Genomic DNA, 18,205 nt, shown 5'->3' with positions numbered 1-18,205 from the left:
AGGTGGCAAATTACCATTTTGCCTCTAGATAGTGAAAATTCCTGTTTGACTTCGAATTGATCCTCGAACTCCGAATCACCATTTTAAGTCATTCCTAAACTGTAAAATTTTGAATTTCACCTAAAATCCCTATTTGACCTAGTTCGAGACTTAAATCAACTTTATTATACCTCTAGGTACAGTACCGACTTTTGTCGATTTTTCGGGGCTCTCCTAGTATGTAAACATACTATCCATCACATGCATGTCATGACAAATATTTTTAAGGTCGGGCTTTACATTACCCAAATCAAGGTCTAATTTAGACTAACTCTTTCAAGTATCATCTAAATACCTAAGCACATTTAAATGGTGATCAAGCAAATAAATAGGCAATAAAATCAAATTTGAGTAAATATCAATATTTCCATAGAAAATAAGTAATAAACCAACACAATATCTAAGCTACATATTAAAATCTACCATAACCCTAGATTAAGAGTTCTAGCTCAACATATTGAAAATACAAACATAAATCTCAACAAAATGAAGCATTTCTACAAAAAGAGTTAGAGAGAGAAAATCAAATCTAAAGGGAGAAATTTAGAGCAGCTTTTTGATCCTTCAATCTCTTGATTTCCTCTTTTTTTTCCATCTTGGTTCTAGTCTCCTTTTGCCCAAATTAGTGTCTAAACCCCTCTACTTTCAACCCTAGCTTAGAAACCGGTGCAGAAATGCTCATTAAATAACATGTTCTCGTTGCGATGAAAATGAATTCTCGTTGCAGCAAGAAACTCACTAACTTGGGTTGCTAAAAATCTTACTACAGCTAAATTGAATCTCACTGTAGCGAGAAACTCTCTAACAAGTTGGAAATCCTCCTGTTTCTCGTTGTAGCAAGAAATTTGCTGTCTTGCACTATGTAGTCTGCTACGGTTTGGCTACTTCTAATGCGATTTTGACCATGCTCAAATCAGAACTGAATAAAGTGATAAATATAAAAGTTGTAGCTCTTCCACTTTGCTTTCCAATAGTCTAAGAATCACATTGATTGGACTTTTGTAACTTAAGTTATATTTGAAATACCATATCATGTTCGGTGAAATCTGCACCTAACCAACTTGTACAATTCCTTGCCACTTGACCCCTTCTCTTTTGAGGACCTTAAAAACATAGGAGCTAAATCAACCATAGCCAAAATAGGCATTTTTACCATACAAATGAGATAAAATAACTTGAAATAAACTTGCTCAATCATGAGTTAACTAATTAGAGAAAAATGAAGTGAACTACTTAAAACTTTGCCTAAACTCAAAGACTGAGCCATTTTATCATTCAAAATATGGCAAGATAACTTTATATAATAGAGCTATCACACCCCAAACTTAATATTTTTCTAGTCCTTATGCAAAACTTAAAACAAAAGGAAAAAATATAAATGAAGAAAACATCTAACTAAAAGTAGTTTGCACCAACTTAATGATCACCTTTAAATTCCTCATAAGTCATCTCATTTTCTCAACTCAAAGCAAAACATAAACATTATTGAACTTCACATTTCAGCTCAAATGCAAGCTCATTCTCGAATGGATTCCTCTGTGTGTGTGTGTGTGCAATTTCTTACAATGAACATCATGCAATCCGGATAAATTTATACTAATGGAAAATTCAAATTAGTCTAGAGTTTCATCTTTTTGCTTTTCATCTCTCTCTCCACTAATATAGACTAACAATTAATTAAGAATCCTTAAGACTTTATTCGACTTGTAACATATGGTTAGGGTGAAGGTAGGATATGGGGTATTATATGACTTAAGTTACCGTAAGTACATAGTCAATCTAGGACCTATTTAGAGCTTTATTTTCCTTCACCAAGTATAATCCTTTTTCCTCCAATTTTTTTTTTGTTCAACACTTCATTCTTTTTCTTCTTTTTCTTCCCCTATTTTTCTTCTCTCAATTTTCAAACCCCCGAATTTATTTTTTTTATTAGGTAGTGAGTCAAATAGAATCATGTTTTTGATCTTTTAGTCACTTTTCATCTTTACTACCTTTTTCACTATTTAGCTCATTCCACTTCCTAAATTGACTTATGCACTGAGGAGCAAGGGGTGCAAAAATTAGAACTTTTTATGTAAGAGTCTAGGCTACTAATTAAGTATTTAAACAAAAAAAAGATTACATTATGCTCAAAGAGGTATTCTAGGGATAAATATATACAGTAAGATGGCTTGAAGGGCTCAATTGGTACAAGGATGGACTATGTCATTACCTTAACTAAGCATAGTCTATAATTTTGCCTCGAGAAAAACTTAAACAAATTCTAAAACTTAGACATTATTCGAAATTTTTCATTCACATAAATATTCTCTGAATGTATACAACAATTCCATGCAAGAGATATAGTGCTCAAATTGTGGAAAATCTCATCCTATAATGATGCTTATCATGAGAGTTAACCATAATACTAAAATAATATTTACATCTACTAAGAGAAAAACATAACAAGATAATTGTTTTATCACCATTGAATAGGTGAAGCACATAATTTAGTGAAACTAACACTAGTTCATATTCTTAAAATATGCAGAAAATTAAAGGATGAACTTAACTAAACTTAAAGTCTAAAAATATAAAAAAAATAAAGCTAAAAAACTGAAAAGTCCCCCCAAACCGGAGTTGTGGTTCAATCCCTATGATATTAATAATTTCGTCTTAACTCTAAAATTTCTACACTAATAGAAACTTTAAATCTTTAAGATACTTTCTATTATGTATAGTATTAATATTACAAACTAGTGAGGGATTCAAGGGCGGAGCTAGCCTAATTTTATTGAGGGGACCAAACACAGTTGAATAAAAGTTAAAAATTTTTTTAAAAATAATTTGTTAAATTCAATCAACAATAAAAATATTGATAATAGAAATATGAAACTAAATATAAAACTATAATTTGTAAAATATAAATAGTTAAAAATAATATATAAAATTAATGATTTTTCTTATATAATTAGAATTATTTAAATACTATATATTCAAGATAATTTCATTTTAACTAAACATAAAACGTAAAACATATAAAAAAAATATACTCAAGTTAATTTCTTTTACATAATCATGATTAATAAAAAAATGATATGTTGATGAAATTTAAGCAACAATATAACACTACAACTTATATTTGAGAACTGTATAATAATTTATTAATTTTTAAAGATTAAAATCATAGAAAATAAAATTTATGTAACATAAAAAAGGAGAATATGGCAAGTAGAAAGTAGATACCACATATTACATAACAAAAAAATATATATATGGTTAATGGTTTGTAGAAATTTAGAAAAGAATATTTACTGAAACTTATAATATATGAACAAATAGAATAGAAATGAAAAAAATAATAATATAAATTAAAAAAATGTAAAGTTGAGTGAGATAAGAGAAATCATTTTATTTATTTTTTATTTATATTAATTATTAAATAAAATATTATTTTGAGGGAGTTAATAATAAAAATATTTAAAAAATTTTATATTATATGAAAAGAAAAAGTCATGGCCCCCCATCACATAAAGAGGCTCTGCCCTTGGAGGGATTGTTAGATAGTTTGTAATTTTTGAGAGTATCACATTGGAAGATAATCATTCAGATATGACTGTTCAAGATTAAATATAACTCTTTGAAAAAACAAAAATGTTTTCAACAAACAGAACTATTGAAAATTGTTCACTAGACCCATCTATTAAAACTTAACAAACACATATATTAAAACACAACAGACACATCGATTGAAATAATAATAGACACAACTTCTCAATATCTATAAAAAGAACACACTTTCAAGATAAACTTCATTTTCAAAAGCATTCCGCAATAAGCTTATTGCATCCTAAAATGTCTTTATTTGCAAATCCCTATAATAATAAACAACAACTCTTTAAAAACAGTGTTACAGTACGTCTCAAACCTTACTCCATTTTTTTTTTATACTACTTGTCCAACAGTTAGGATGATAATCCTTGCAAATTGCATCAGCTTTGATTGATAGGGATAAGATTGATTCATTTGGATTGCATCGAGAATTTCGTATTATAATCTCTCTCTCTTTTTTGTTTTTCCTTGAGTACAATGATCACAATACGACAGATCATTGAGGATAACTTTTTTACTGAAGTGGCTGTATGAAAGGAGTTGTGTTAATATCTGTACTAGGAAGATGTTTCAAAGAGACTTGATGTATCAATTTTACGTCACTTTACATTGTAACATAGGAAAACCAATCAAATAAGCACCACCATGGCATAATTAAATTGCATCAGGCCCCCGGAGGAAAAGTTCATGTGGAAAAGAATGCGCAGCAAGTAAGGAGGAGAGGCCGTCGCAACCTTGTAAGCGAAGAAGATCAGATGCAAGTTAAAGTCAAGACATCGCAGTCACAATTTCCGATTTGTATAATCAGTGAAAGAGGGGGCAGATAGGAGTGACAGGCTATGTTACTCTTAGTGAACCTCCTAGTTCCGCAGGTACAAGAGGGATGAGAGAATGCAGGACATCAGTTATCAATGGCCTATAACTTGGTTCCGGTTGTATGCAGAGCACAGCAACAGCGGCAACCTATACAGCAAGTAATGCATTTTGAATATGTAACCAGAACAAGGGCATATGACGACACAAACAAAATATTTTTTACATCTACCTGATATAGATGCTTTAAATCCATTGTCTCTTTTATTACCGAATCCACTATGTTTGGAAGTTTTGATCTGTCAGTAAGCTGGGGCATGGCCTGTCAAAATTGCATACAAACTAAGCTCAAGATACAATTCAACCATGAATAAATCCCCTTGAGATCAATAGAAGCGTTGAAAGAAATTACCCATGTGACAAGAGATTGGCACTGAGTTGGTGACATTTTCTCCAGTGGTTTCTTTCCGATTAGCAGCTCCAGAAGAACAACTCCAAAAGCATATACATCACTTTTATCAGTCAATTTACCTGAGAAAAGCATGCTGTCATCGCTCAAATCATAATTGAGACAAAATTTTGTATTAAAAAAGCTTGTAAGACAATTATAATTTGGTTGAGGCAGGGGAGGGGCAACAATTATGTTTAACAATTCAAAGATTCTCCCAGGAGGTAGGAAAAAATATGTCTCCATCTTCATCAGATCTGCATTTGATCAAGGACTTCACAAATCCCATTCAAAGTCACTTACACTACAACCATAATAATACCAGTCTAGGTGACAAGCCACCAACATAAAAAAGGACTACAGGGTACAACTGCATGGACACTAGGGTCTTGAGGAAACTACAGTGAATAGAAAAACTATAACAAATTTTACCGAAAGATAAGTGTAACTGAATGAAAAATATTCAATAAGTTATAAAAAAAAAATACACATCCTCATCTGAGTATATTGTTTTGTGAAGTGATGAATATCATCAGAAAATGCATCAGATCTCATTCAGACTTTCTTATGCATTAACCATATAGAACTTTGACTTACCCTCTAAGAGGTACTCAGGAGCTACATATCCCAATGTTCCTGACAACTTTACATTCTTGTTTTGGGATCCAGTAGTCACAGCGAGGCCAAAGTCCGACAACTGAATCAGGAAAAGATTGTTAAGGGAAACGTTCTAGTTAACATTTCAACAATGGTACATAAAGACAAGAGAGTTCAATAGCCAAATTGTCATAGATAATATTACCTTAGCATTGAAGTTGGAATCCAGAAGAATGTTAGAAGACTTTATATCTCTATGGACAACAGGTGGACTGCAGTGCTCATGAAGATATTCTAATGCCCTATCAGAAAACAATGACAACATTTAGAATCATGTTAACAACAAATAAACAATAAAATGGAATAAGAGATTAGAACATAATTGGTATAGAATTCACCTTGCAACATCAATTGCAATTTTCATTCGTAGATGCCAGGTTAAAGCTGATCCTTGAGTAGGTCCTATAATGTCCAAAATGAAATCAGTGAATGGATGAAAAGATAAATTTATCATCTTCTGTTAACCTTCACTATTCTTGGTTGCTTTGGTATCAAGAAAAAGAGTTTATACCATGCAATTGACTCTCCAAAGAACCATTTTGCATCATTTCATATACAAGTAACCTCGTTTCACCATGGATACAGTATCCCAATAGTGAAACTATATTCTGATGCTGGATTTTGACCAACCATTCCAGCTCATTCTGCACACACAATGAATATTGAACAAGGAAACTCGGGAAAGATATTAAATTTTCCAAATACTAGATACCCCCAAATCAATCAGTCAGGCACAAAATACTACCTCAAATTCTCTTTCAGCATCTTGTCCTCCACCATCTAATTTTTTCACAGCAGCTAGAAATTTCTCATCAAAATGAGCTTTGTAGACACGTCCACGACCACCTTCACCCAAAACATTACTTTCCTGGAAATTGTTTGTTGCAACTTCCAGTAACTGATACTCAATAACAGCTACTGAACCCTTCTTGCTAGCCATCCATAAAGAATTAAACCGATCCACAATTGGACTCAATGAAAGTGCTTTTGCAGGTTCTTCAGATAGCATATTAGAAGCAAAAATAAAGAATAAAGTTAAATCATCAGACAAGAAGCATAACTAATCATACTTTTTTGCTCAAGAAGTAAACTTAGAAACCGAAACAAAGGTGATGAGTGAGAAAAAGAGATACCCAAGTTTTGTTTGCTTTTCCCATTGGAATTCTTTAAGTTTTTCTGTCTACAGATCCAGAAACATAACAAAAAGAGCAAAATTCCACCAAGTAGAGTGGAGGCAACAATTAGAGCTACAAGAATTCTCCTGTTCAAATCCTGGTGGTGCACTACTCTAACCACAGCCGCTCCTGCTTTACCATTAACATGGTTAAAGTTATATACTGACTTAAAAGGCAAAGTAAAATTAGCATTGCTATACCATTCAAAAAAAAAAAATAGCATTGCTATAGTTAAAAGGAGAAAACAAAAATACAAGATTTTATCTGCAGTAGGAATTATATATAAAAAAAAAAAACTCACAGAAATAGAATAAAAATCTTGACTTGAAAAACAACTGCCATTTCGATTAACAAAGTACATGTCATTGTGATCTAAGAATCCAAGGCCACTGCTAGAAAAGTAAAGGCATAACATAGACATTTTTTTTTTGCTCAGTCAAAGTGAAATTTCATTAGGCATCCAAAAGTATAACAGAGACATAGCTCAAACATTTTATCTCATTGCTATAGCTCATTGAAGTAACAGAACAAATTGCAAGTTTCTAAGACAAATAAAATAAATGTAACCACTTTTATGGAGCTCGCAATTATCCCTAATAATCCAACTACTGAAAATTGAAATGGTCATAATCCTAATCCAAACAGAGCACCAAAATGTGTCAGATGCTCCTAAACAAGAGAAAAACAAGACAGTGCAAGAGTAACGATCAAATCTAGACAATTTGCGCAACCAAAGCAAGAAAACATAACAACCCCATTTACAAGAAATGAAGAACTGAACCAGAAAGTCCAAAAAAAAATGTAGAGTTGAAATACCTGGAGAAACAGCTTCCATTTCTGAAGAAAATTGAGAAATGGGTTCCTGTTTAGAAAGAAGAACAGAAGCAGAAATGGAGGAAACAGTTGACTCTGGTCTGGCAAGAATTATAAGTGACAACAAAGAGAAGGTACATGCCCACATGGGTGGTAATAGGCAGAGAAGATTCATGTCTCCCATAAGATAAAGAGAGAAAGAGAGCTTTTTCAAGATGTAGGGACTACTAAGTGAAACTTCTTTTCCTGTTCAAAGATCTTGCTGTTTCACTTTGAATCTACCTATGATAAACTCATCTTTTGAAAATGTAAGCAGATGGAGACAAAAGTGCTATTGATGCAAGGAAACCAAGAAAAAGAAAAAGCAAAAGAAAAAGATGGCTCTTTTATTTTATCGAATCTAATCTGTTTATCTTTGTGTGTGTGTGTCTGTGTGTAACTGTGTATGAGAAAGAGAGTGATAGAGAGAGAGAGAGAGAGAGAGAGAGAGAGAGAGAGAGAGAGTTAATGGGAGGGGAGGAAATGGACATAGTGCATCATGTGTGGCAGTTATGAAAAGAGAAGGTTCATTAAGTTTTAGGGGCTTGCTTTGAGTTGGACAGTTGGGATGTGGATAGTGGTAGGAAGATAGGACATTGGCGCAATGCCCATTTTTCAGCTACATTCCTGGAAACTCTTTTCATTATTTTTCCCTGTTAACTAGTTCTAAAAGTAGGTCTTTAGCTTCTCTAGCATTACATTGTTGGATAAACAAATTAGTACTCTCTCTTTGTCTCCTTCTATTTGACCTGGTTGACCTATATTGGGTTTAAGATACTACTAGTAATTTTGATTCCATTTTTAATCTAGACAAATACTAGCAGGTAGTTAGTAAAATGTAAAATTATTCTTAAGAAGTTGAATTTGAAAAGCTGAGTAAGACATATATTCATTTAAATCAATAATAATAAAAAATATATATACGGCCAGGCAATTAGATAGATTGATAGATTAAGGGATAAAGATTATGCTAGTAGTTGGTCAACTTACTTTCAGTAATTCTTACCTTATAAATCTTCTATTCTACATTTATACCATTCCTTTCTCTTTACATATCAATCCTCTAACCCCATTTAAATACCCCACAAAAAAAAAATTGTAACACCCTTCAAATTTTGGAAGAAAAACTATACTAAATCAAATGTTAATTGTTAGTAAATTGGTTTGGTTTACATATCTATGTACTGAGTATTGATTAGTGGAGAGTAAAAACTATAGTTATCACTCAACTGAACAATTTAAAATCATTTAGAGGTAATTAAATTGGGAATTCAATGTTTCATCAATTTTTTCGGGGGACCATATATATTTAAAGTTCAAATGGATTAGATGATTCCTGCTTTGCTCCTTCAATAATTTGTGGTTAGGGTGTGTCAGTCATAGTGACATTCTTAAGGGGTTGATGGATCAATAGAGAAGATTTTTCCATCCAACAATATATACCATCACTAATTCAAGTGGTGATAATTAATGAAGAGAGTTAAAATGGAGACAATTGTATTTTTGGTAGTTAAATTTAGCAAAAAGAGGTAATATTGTTGTTAAATTTTACTAATGGGCAAATTGTATTTTCTCAATAACACTATTGTTTATGTCTTTGCTTCACTTTTTTTACAATTTGGATGAAAGAGATAAATTAAATTTCAACTCTAATTTCCCTCAATGATTTAATTTATATCATTTATTCTTTTCATTTAGGGTTTAGGTTTCAGGTCAATTCTTTTATTACTTACTCGTGGTTTGTCTTTTGTTTGTTTTTTTTTTTTTTTCTTTCAAAACCTGTTATTTGTTTTCTTGGCACTGTTTAGTGTTTATCCTATTAACCAAAGTTAGTTTACCATGTTAGTAACCCATATCACATGCAGCTCAATGCCACTGCCAGCAAACATAAAGCGGCTATGGCAATAGGACACCTAGCCAACCTTCAAACTCCGATAGTGACAACACTATCAAATTTAAACCCTCAAAACAACTTGGAACCCAACAACCCAGAAAAGAAGAAAAGAAAAAAAAAAGGAACAAATACAATCGAACAAAACAACTCTCAATACTTTTCCACCAAAGCAAAAGAGCTTGAAAAGAGAATTTATCCTTCTCTCCCTCCTACAGCGCTAGGCATGGTGCCATGGGAATTCCAAGGTTTTGATGACCACCATCTCCACCTGTCACATAAATACATAATCACTTCTCTCATGTGTGATGAGCTTTTGACGAAATTAAGCCAAATTAGCACCGATTTCCCCATCTCAAGGTCATTGACTGTATCCATGTATAATATATATGTTTGAACCATAAAGCGTGACTCTCCGGCTGGGAATTTATTACCCCTTCTAAAAGTTTCTTTGTGGGAAAGCAATTGCAAGCTCAATTACTGTTGGGAAAAAAAAATTTTGGCCTGTGGAGCGGTGTTAATAAATACATATATTTCTATATAAGTCTGGTTGGCATTGAATCTTTCAGGTAATTAACATATAGGAAGAGTTAAAGTAAAAATTAATGTGTAAAATCTAACACAGATTAACCAATTGAATCCACTAGTATTTATAATATCTAAAATTTAATTGAAATGGGTGCAACCGTACCAGTATTAGTTAATACATTGAATTTCATCAAAACTTTCAATTAGTATTTATAATATCCAAAATTTAATTGAAATGGGTGCAATCGTACTAGTATTAATTAATACATTGAATTGTATTAAAATTTCGCAATTAAATGTGTTTGGATGAGAATAGTATCAAAATGGGTGACTTTTTGAAAAATTTGGTATTGTATCTTTTTTTCAATTTTACTTGTAAGCAAAGATTTTTTTTTTATTTGATAAATATGTAGATATATCTTTTGAATTGCAAATGTTAAAAATTCTTTCTCAATTTAATAATATAAATATATCTTTTGGATCCAATAAGTAATATGAAAACAAATATTATAGTTATCTCAAAGAGATTGCCTGTTGCAAGAATGACAGAAAAGCAAGAGCTCAAGATTACCCCTAAAAATAGATAAATGATGAAGATCAAGTCATTAATTGAGCCATGTGCTGTCATCGCAGTGCAGTGTTTATACCATGTGGAACAATTTCCATGTGTTGTAATAGGAAGAGGACAAACATTCCTTCCGATTTCAGGCAAAATGATGCAGTTTCTACCAGGGATTATAATAGAAGTTACATTACTTAAAAACAACTGTATTCCCAAGCAGGACGCATGGTCTGCCTGCCTCTTGTGCAGGCAAAAATTAATTTTGCCTATCTACGTGATTGGGATATCTTGTCTTTCTCTACTACTACTTATTTGACTTTCTATGCTTTTGATGTTGATGCATAATTGCCTTTGATTATAGCTGTAGTTCTATTTTTGTAGTATTTGAGATTGAGATTATGTTAATTCATGAGAAGAGGAGGAACTTTTGGGATTTGGTCATGGAAAATCTCAGAAGCGACAAACAGATTTGGTAGATGATTTTCAAACAAGCAAAGGGTCTCTACCCATTCATATCTATACTGATGAAACTTGAGATTTAGATGTATTTACATCGATTAAATTTAATCAACTTGGGTTTCATGAATGTTGAACAATGAACCCAACATTGCATTTCTGTCCAAAATCTAAAAACATTGTACAAAATTATATATATATGTTTTGAAAAAAAATTGGCTCCAATGTTTAAAAGTTCAAAGTTCAAACACTGCCATGGCGGAAATTTGTCCCCGCATATTTGCTTTTGTAGGGAAGCCCAGGTTACGGCAACTGGCAACCACTACGCATATTTGCATTTGATTTTTTGAAGGATGAAGATTTGACAATGAGACTTGGCTCAAAAACTACGTAGTTTTGAATGAGAGAAGAAAAGGGTTGAAGTGGGCTGCCTTGCTGGCTGGCCCAATCTCCGATATTTCTCAAACCCAATTTCATAAAAACTCAACCCTATAAATGTCCAAAGGTTTTCAGGAAACCCTATCCAACAAATAAAAAAGAATTTCTGGAAAATAAAAATTCACTGAGGTGGCCTGTTGTCCCGATCATTTTTGTGTTAAGTTTGGAAGTACCCAATCTCAAGAGTATTACTTTCTCAATAATTAAGTATTTCTTTATTTAATTTTAATCTTAAATATAGTTTTAAAGGTTAAATACTAATAACAAAATATCATTTCAACTTTTTTCCATATGTAATTAGATGATGTTTCAAATTCAGTTCAAAATCAATATTGATCAAATAATTTTTTTGTTAAATGATAAATGGCCAAATAATTTAAAGAGCATAATTATCAAATTGCATTATTTTAATTTATTTTAAAATGCAAACAATTTTGAAAAGAATCTATATATCCAATATGTTAAAACAATTTTTTCGAAATTAAAGTCTCTCCAATTTTATCTGATCGTGATTAACATAATTAAAACTCTAAGATTTCTTGGCCAAAAAAAATAGAATTTAAGTTTTTTATTCTGTTTTTTCATAACTTAATAGGAATACATTGTTAGTAGCAGGCGATACATGATTCTTGCACAATTACATATAGGAAAAATCTGCATTTATTTGGGACAATACAGAGAAAATCAAGTAATTAACTCTCAATTACTGATTAAGAAGTTAATAATTTGACCACGATTTTTTTCTATATAGGGAAAAAAAAAAACAAAATGGTCTCCAAAAATCTCGATTAATTGTTCAACGTGTCAATGATAAATCCTAATTGCACCATCGATTTATATAAAACCCAACACCTCCAATTTCTTTTCCTCACAGAATTCACTCACTGCACTTTAGCAACAAAAAAATGGTATCACCAAAGCTCCAAGCCATGGGCTTTCTCTTCCTCTCCATTGTCCTCTTTGCCCAGTTGAATAGTATTCGTTTTCTACTCATATATCTACCTTTGTTTTTGTTTTATGTTATTGTTGTGAAGTAAATGTATTGAATTAAACGATTTTGATGTTTTAATTGATGCAGGGATTGGTGCTCAATCTACTAATAACTGCGAAATTGTCAAGGGCACGACATGCTTTGTCGTCTCGGAATGTATTAAGCCATGCGAAAGCATTGGTCACACTCCCACTTCTGCCTTGTGTATCCCCAGCCCTATTGCCGGCGAAGGTCTTACCTGTTGTTGCTCCACTCTCTAATCTTATTAGTTTCAGTTTCAATAAGTTTAATGCTATCAGACATAATTAATTTGTAGCCTTTTATTCGAATAATATGATTTTCTGGTTGGGAGAGATATGCGCATTAAAGGCTTTTGATAAACCCTAAACCCTGCTAATCTGAATAACTATTACATGATGTACTGAGTGGCATGCAGGAAAAGATCAAGCTATGGTTGCCTATGGTCCGCCATTGCATTTAAGGCCCTCCGCTTCCTCATCAAACCTGGCACTTAGAACAAGGCGTCTCCATAGAATAGCCGCCCACCTTTCAACTCTCAACCGTACATGTTAAATTTTTCACGTATCGAAGCTTTTTACAGAGTAATATACATTAACAAAAAGCAAAAGGAAAAAAAAGAAATACTTTCTTATGCCAAACACAAGCATCTATGTCACGAATTACACTAATTCATCTAAGTATGTAATAGTCTATGCAGTATTTGAGTGGACGCTTTTATACAAGTTAACCAAAACTCGATTATATCTGCTCCAAAAATAATAATATCAACAAATCAGATAAAGAGAACTCGCATAAAAAATCAAAAGACATACTGAGTGCCATTTATGTAACTACTAAGTCATAAAAAGAACAAATATTTTATTAATATGAAATTAATTACAAAGGGACTAAGACACACCATCGTCGGGTTGTATGGACAGCCTTAAATGATTTGCTATAAATATACCTTTACTAATGAGGCAGTAAAACAATTTACCGATTACTCACCCCCTATAAAAAATTTATGAGATTTTACAAGTATTCTACCAGTAGCCATTATAACATTTGAAATGAGGACATTCCTTTCTTAAAGGATCTTTCCCCCTAAAGACTTAACAAGTATTTGTGGAGGTGTCACCACGAGCCATTATATTGTTTAAAAAAGGAATATTTTCTTTACAGGTATAAAAAACTCAATCTCATAGACAACTCTATCCTCTCATAGTCTAGTACAAGATTGGCTTATGATCTACATCTACATACAAAATGCTAAGAAAGCATTTTTCTTTTTAAAATTTTGTCTAACTTAATTAAAAACAGTTAAAATGAGATGTTTTTAAAAATAGCCATCTTTATAATTTTGAACTATTTTTAGTCAAGTTTGACAAAATTGCTTTTAATGAAATTACACGTCATGATGTTACATGCCATGTATAAAAATATGTTACACGTCATGATTAAGTTGTTGTTGATATATTTTCAAAATCAAAGGTTGTGTCATATAATGAAAAGTTACCTTAGCTTAAAGGTTATGTCATATAAAGTAATATAGTGTGATTATTGGATTGTAGATAGGTTTTCATATGAATGGTTATGTCTTTTGGTAAAATGGCATCCAAAAGTTATGAGACAAATTGAAAAAAAACCATACCTCAAAAGTTTAAATATGAAAAGTTATTGTTTCAAATTATAACTCAAAGATTGTATTTTATGGAATAAATAGTTATCCTTTCATAAGATGATTATTGAAATAATACATTTATCCAAAAGTTGTGTTTAGCAAAATGTAAAGATGTTTTTTACACAAAATGGTGCCTTAATGAAAGGATTATGTCCTTGAAGAAAAGACATTTGCAAGCCTATATAAAGGGCTTGTTGCCAACCATTTTGACACATCAAAATCAAAAACAAAACAAGAGTAGAAATATCAAAAGTAAGGAAAGTGTTATGTCCTATTAACATAAACACTTAAGTTCCCATCAACTACAAAAGCGTTCAAATTACTTATAATCTACTTGTTGTAGAAAGTAGGCTCTAAGGCCGAACAACTTTACAAACCCTCGAATGTATTTAGCAGTCTACTCTCGTAAAGTGCAAGACGAAGTTAGACTTTAGCTTCATTATATCCCTAAGGCTATTCGCTTCGTTCCCCTTTGCATATCGAGTGGTGAAGGCGAAATAAGTTTTAAAAATAGCGTCTATCAAAGGGCTCGCTTTGAAGTCAATTTTGCATATTCCTTGAATTCCATCTAAACCCCATTTGCATCAACAGTTGTTACACGCCATATTGAAAAAAAAAAAACTGTTGTTACATGCTATACAAAAAAACATGTTACACACCATGGTTAGATTGTTACACGTCATGTTGAAAACAAATACTGTTATTACACACCATGTATAAAAACATATTACACTCAATGTTAAAAATAAATATTGTTGTTACACGTCATATATAAAAACATGTTACACGCCATGATTAAAAAAGATTATTACACGTCATGTTGAAAAAAAAATATTATTGTTACACACTATATGCAAAAACATGTTACACGTCATATTGGAAAATGTTATTTCACGCTATGTTGAAAACATATTGTTGTTACATGCCATATTTAAAAACATTTAATTACACTTTAATGTCTAAAATGCTATTGTTACTTATGAACCAAAACTTCAAATCCTCTTAACTCTCTTCATTTTTTTTTGTTTTTTTAACAATTGGGCACCTATTAAAGTGTTTCTAACATGTTTTCATAAATTAAAATATAAATTTTCTTTTCTAAAATACCTACTTCGACTAAAATCGAAAAAAATTTTCTTTGAAAACCTAAGTTAATAAATTTTAATTAATTTTATTGGTGTCTAGATCTCAAATTAATCCAATTAAAAGTCATTTCAAACATTCGTGATCATTTCTACCGTTTTAGTTTTACCCAAAATACTTAAAAATTAAATTTCTCAAGTAGCTACCCGTCCCAAAAACATCAAAACTATCGCTTGGTGTCTTAAAAGCACAGGAAAAAGAAATCTGAAAACTCGAGAAAGAGAAATCGAGAATATAACAGATGAATGCTGAAAAGATAAATCAATAAAATTAGAGAGAGTTAGATGGTGAGAAAGATAAATTAAAAGCACAAATAAAGAGAAATTATAATGAATGGTTTAATTTATTTAAAATAATTTTAAAGATATTTTTCTAAAATCATAACTAAATATGATTAAAAACAGTTAAATTTATTTTAATCATTATTTTTAAAATATACTTATCAAGGAGGGTTATTCTTCAGAATTTTTTTTTTCGTTTTATCTCAATTGCTTGTAGTGTGTGTTATTCTGCATGTAAGCATGTATGTGTTCGGGAAAGAGAGAATCCAAATCATTTGAAACTCATATTATGAGCTGGCCTCGCTTGCATCTTATCCCTCTGTACGTATTTAGTCCAAAATTAATGCACCGTGCGCAGGTTCATGGCACATGGCGGTTAACCTCAATTACCAAGTTGCAGTACTACTGCCATCTAGCACTTCAATCTTCCATTTTACTTAATGGGAACCCAACTTTTTCATTGTTTCTGCACTTGAAAGAATTACCCCAACATGCTATACACTGTTATTTTTCACCAAGATAAAATGAGCAGAAAGGCAATCCTGATAGCGTGGAACATGAATTAGAGAATCAATGAACTCTAAGGATGACAAATTTAATACTGACCAGGTTGTGAAGTTCAAGGCATTTTTTTTTAATTTTTTTTAGTGCAAGAAAGTCAAATAGAGCATGCTTCCAATAAACACTACGGCAAAAGACACCTGACTTTCATAGATGATGTACTGTATATGGATATATAGAGATAAGCAAAGGTAAGAGAGAAACATGAAGCAGAAATGAACGCAAGCAGAGTCGTTTTGGTAATGTTAGCTTTACTTTTGATCAGCCAAATTGTCACAGAAGCCCGGTCACATTCCCATCATAGAGGTCAAAAAGAAGAACTAAGAACAAGAAGAGGAAGCAGTAGAAGTAGGGGCAGTGGCGGGAGAAGAGCGAGTAGATCTTCAAACTGTGATCCATTTTTCCTGTACCTGTTTGGAACCTGTGGTCAATGGCCTTTCCCAACTGCTCCCTCTCCAGATAACCCATTTGAGCCCACACCAAGGCCCTCCCCTCGACGGAGATCGCCACCGTTGCCCCCACCGGTTGTACAACCCCCTTTACTACCTTCTCCTCCTCCATTACTCCCATCACCACCACCACCCATCACTTCCCCACCACCATCATCTCCACCACCATCGCCCCCTCCTCCATCACTCCCACCCCCATCACCACCGCCACCATTTCCGTCACCACCTCCACCATTAGTGCCGTCACCACCACCACCATCAATCTCACCTCCAACTTTACCATTTGTATTCCCACCGCCACCACTAGTCTCTTCACCACCTCCACCTGAAATCACTCCATCCCCAATCTTTCCATGGCTATCTCCTCCAGATATAAACGCAGACACCCCGCCCATTCGACTTTTCTCACCACCGCCGGACCTTTTTCTTCCGCCACCGGAAGAAGATACTCCCCCAGATGAGTTGACACCAGCACCACCTCTAGTCCCATTTTTTTCTCCGCCAGATGAATTCAGACCAGCAACGCCACTTCTGCCCATATTTGCTCCACCATCGGAGCCAAACTTGCCACCGGATGAGTTTCAACCAGCACCACCATTTTTGCCCATATCTTTTCCACCACCAGCACAAGATTTTCCGCCTGATGAGACTGAACCGACACCGCTCGTCCCAATATTTTCTTCACCACCCGAGCCTCCACAAATTCCATTGCTACCACCAGAACAACCCTTTACATTTACACCACCTATTGAAACAAACCCTGGTGCACCAAATCTTTTTCTGCCACCTCCAGTAATTCCTGCTATCCCCGAGATTCCTGATCAGCAGGCACTTCCATTTTCTTCCACTCCACCAGCGCCAGATACCGGTTTCGTCGAGCCAGTGCAGCCGATGTCACCTCCACAGCCTTTCTTGCCACCATTCCAGCTTCCTCCATCTGATTCGCCTCCTTTTAAGAGTTAAATTCTAGTCTCTTAACTTATACAGCACTTATAATTCCAAAATAATGAGAAATTCGTGATGGTTTTTCTTATTGGTAAGTTTGCCTTGTGTCATTTGCTCTCTTTCGTGTTTAATGAATATAGTAATAGCTAGACAAGCATGGCGAAGAATATCAAATAGACTTGAATATGTGAGAAGTCAAGAAAGCTGAAGAAGATTTGTGCAAAGAATATTTTTCATTATGTTGAATTAAAGAAAAAAACAGAGCTAACAAGTATATACTTATACGGCTAACAAGTAAGGAAGAAACAAGTTAAAATGAGAGGGAAAGGCAAAAAAAATTGGTTTACTGGGTATCGTTTGGTATTTTTTTTTTTTTGTTTACAGAATTGCGGAAATACTAACAAAGAAGGTGATCGGTAATTCTGTTTTTATTTTTTATAATGTTTTTGAAATTGGTGGAAAATATGCAAACACAAAAAAAGTATTTTACACTTTTTGTTTTTGTTTAAAAAAGAAAAACATGTTGAATCACCTCATTTCCAATTGGATTAATACCAAATCACCTGTCTTCAATTTTTTTCTTTGTTTCTCTCTCTCTTCCAATGACTACACCCTAAATCCTTTTTTATTTTTTTTAATCCATTTGTTTTTTCACCTCAGACAAGTTTCCTCAGATTTAATCCATTTCAGGCGAGTTTCCTTTT

General features: G+C 32.9%; 2 protein-coding genes across 2 annotated transcripts; one reads left to right on the top strand and one right to left on the bottom strand.

The window, feature by feature from the left end:
* Positions 4,158–7,999, bottom strand: LOC18595394 (probable receptor-like protein kinase At1g80640). Its single transcript, XM_018122491.1, has 10 exons — positions 7,540–7,999; positions 6,682–6,852; positions 6,294–6,544; positions 6,060–6,192; positions 5,887–5,950; positions 5,694–5,790; positions 5,489–5,588; positions 4,856–4,974; positions 4,676–4,765; positions 4,158–4,593 (listed from the first exon to the last, which is right to left on the bottom strand). Exons 1-10 carry the CDS (start codon positions 7,718–7,720, stop codon positions 4,468–4,470), a joined length of 1,332 nt encoding a protein of 443 aa, XP_017977980.1. The 5' UTR covers positions 7,721–7,999; the 3' UTR covers positions 4,158–4,467.
* LOC18595392 (vegetative cell wall protein gp1) lies at positions 16,323–17,519 on the top strand. Its single transcript, XM_018122761.1, has one exon. It carries the CDS (start codon positions 16,323–16,325, stop codon positions 17,517–17,519), a length of 1,197 nt encoding a protein of 398 aa, XP_017978250.1.

The sequence above is a fragment of the Theobroma cacao genome, chromosome 6, assembly GCF_000208745.1.
Source record: "Theobroma cacao cultivar B97-61/B2 chromosome 6, Criollo_cocoa_genome_V2, whole genome shotgun sequence".
Taxonomy (NCBI): domain Eukaryota; kingdom Viridiplantae; phylum Streptophyta; class Magnoliopsida; order Malvales; family Malvaceae; genus Theobroma; species Theobroma cacao.
The sequence above is the reverse complement of the archived record's forward strand: the minus strand, read 5'-3'. Positions and strand labels throughout refer to the sequence as shown.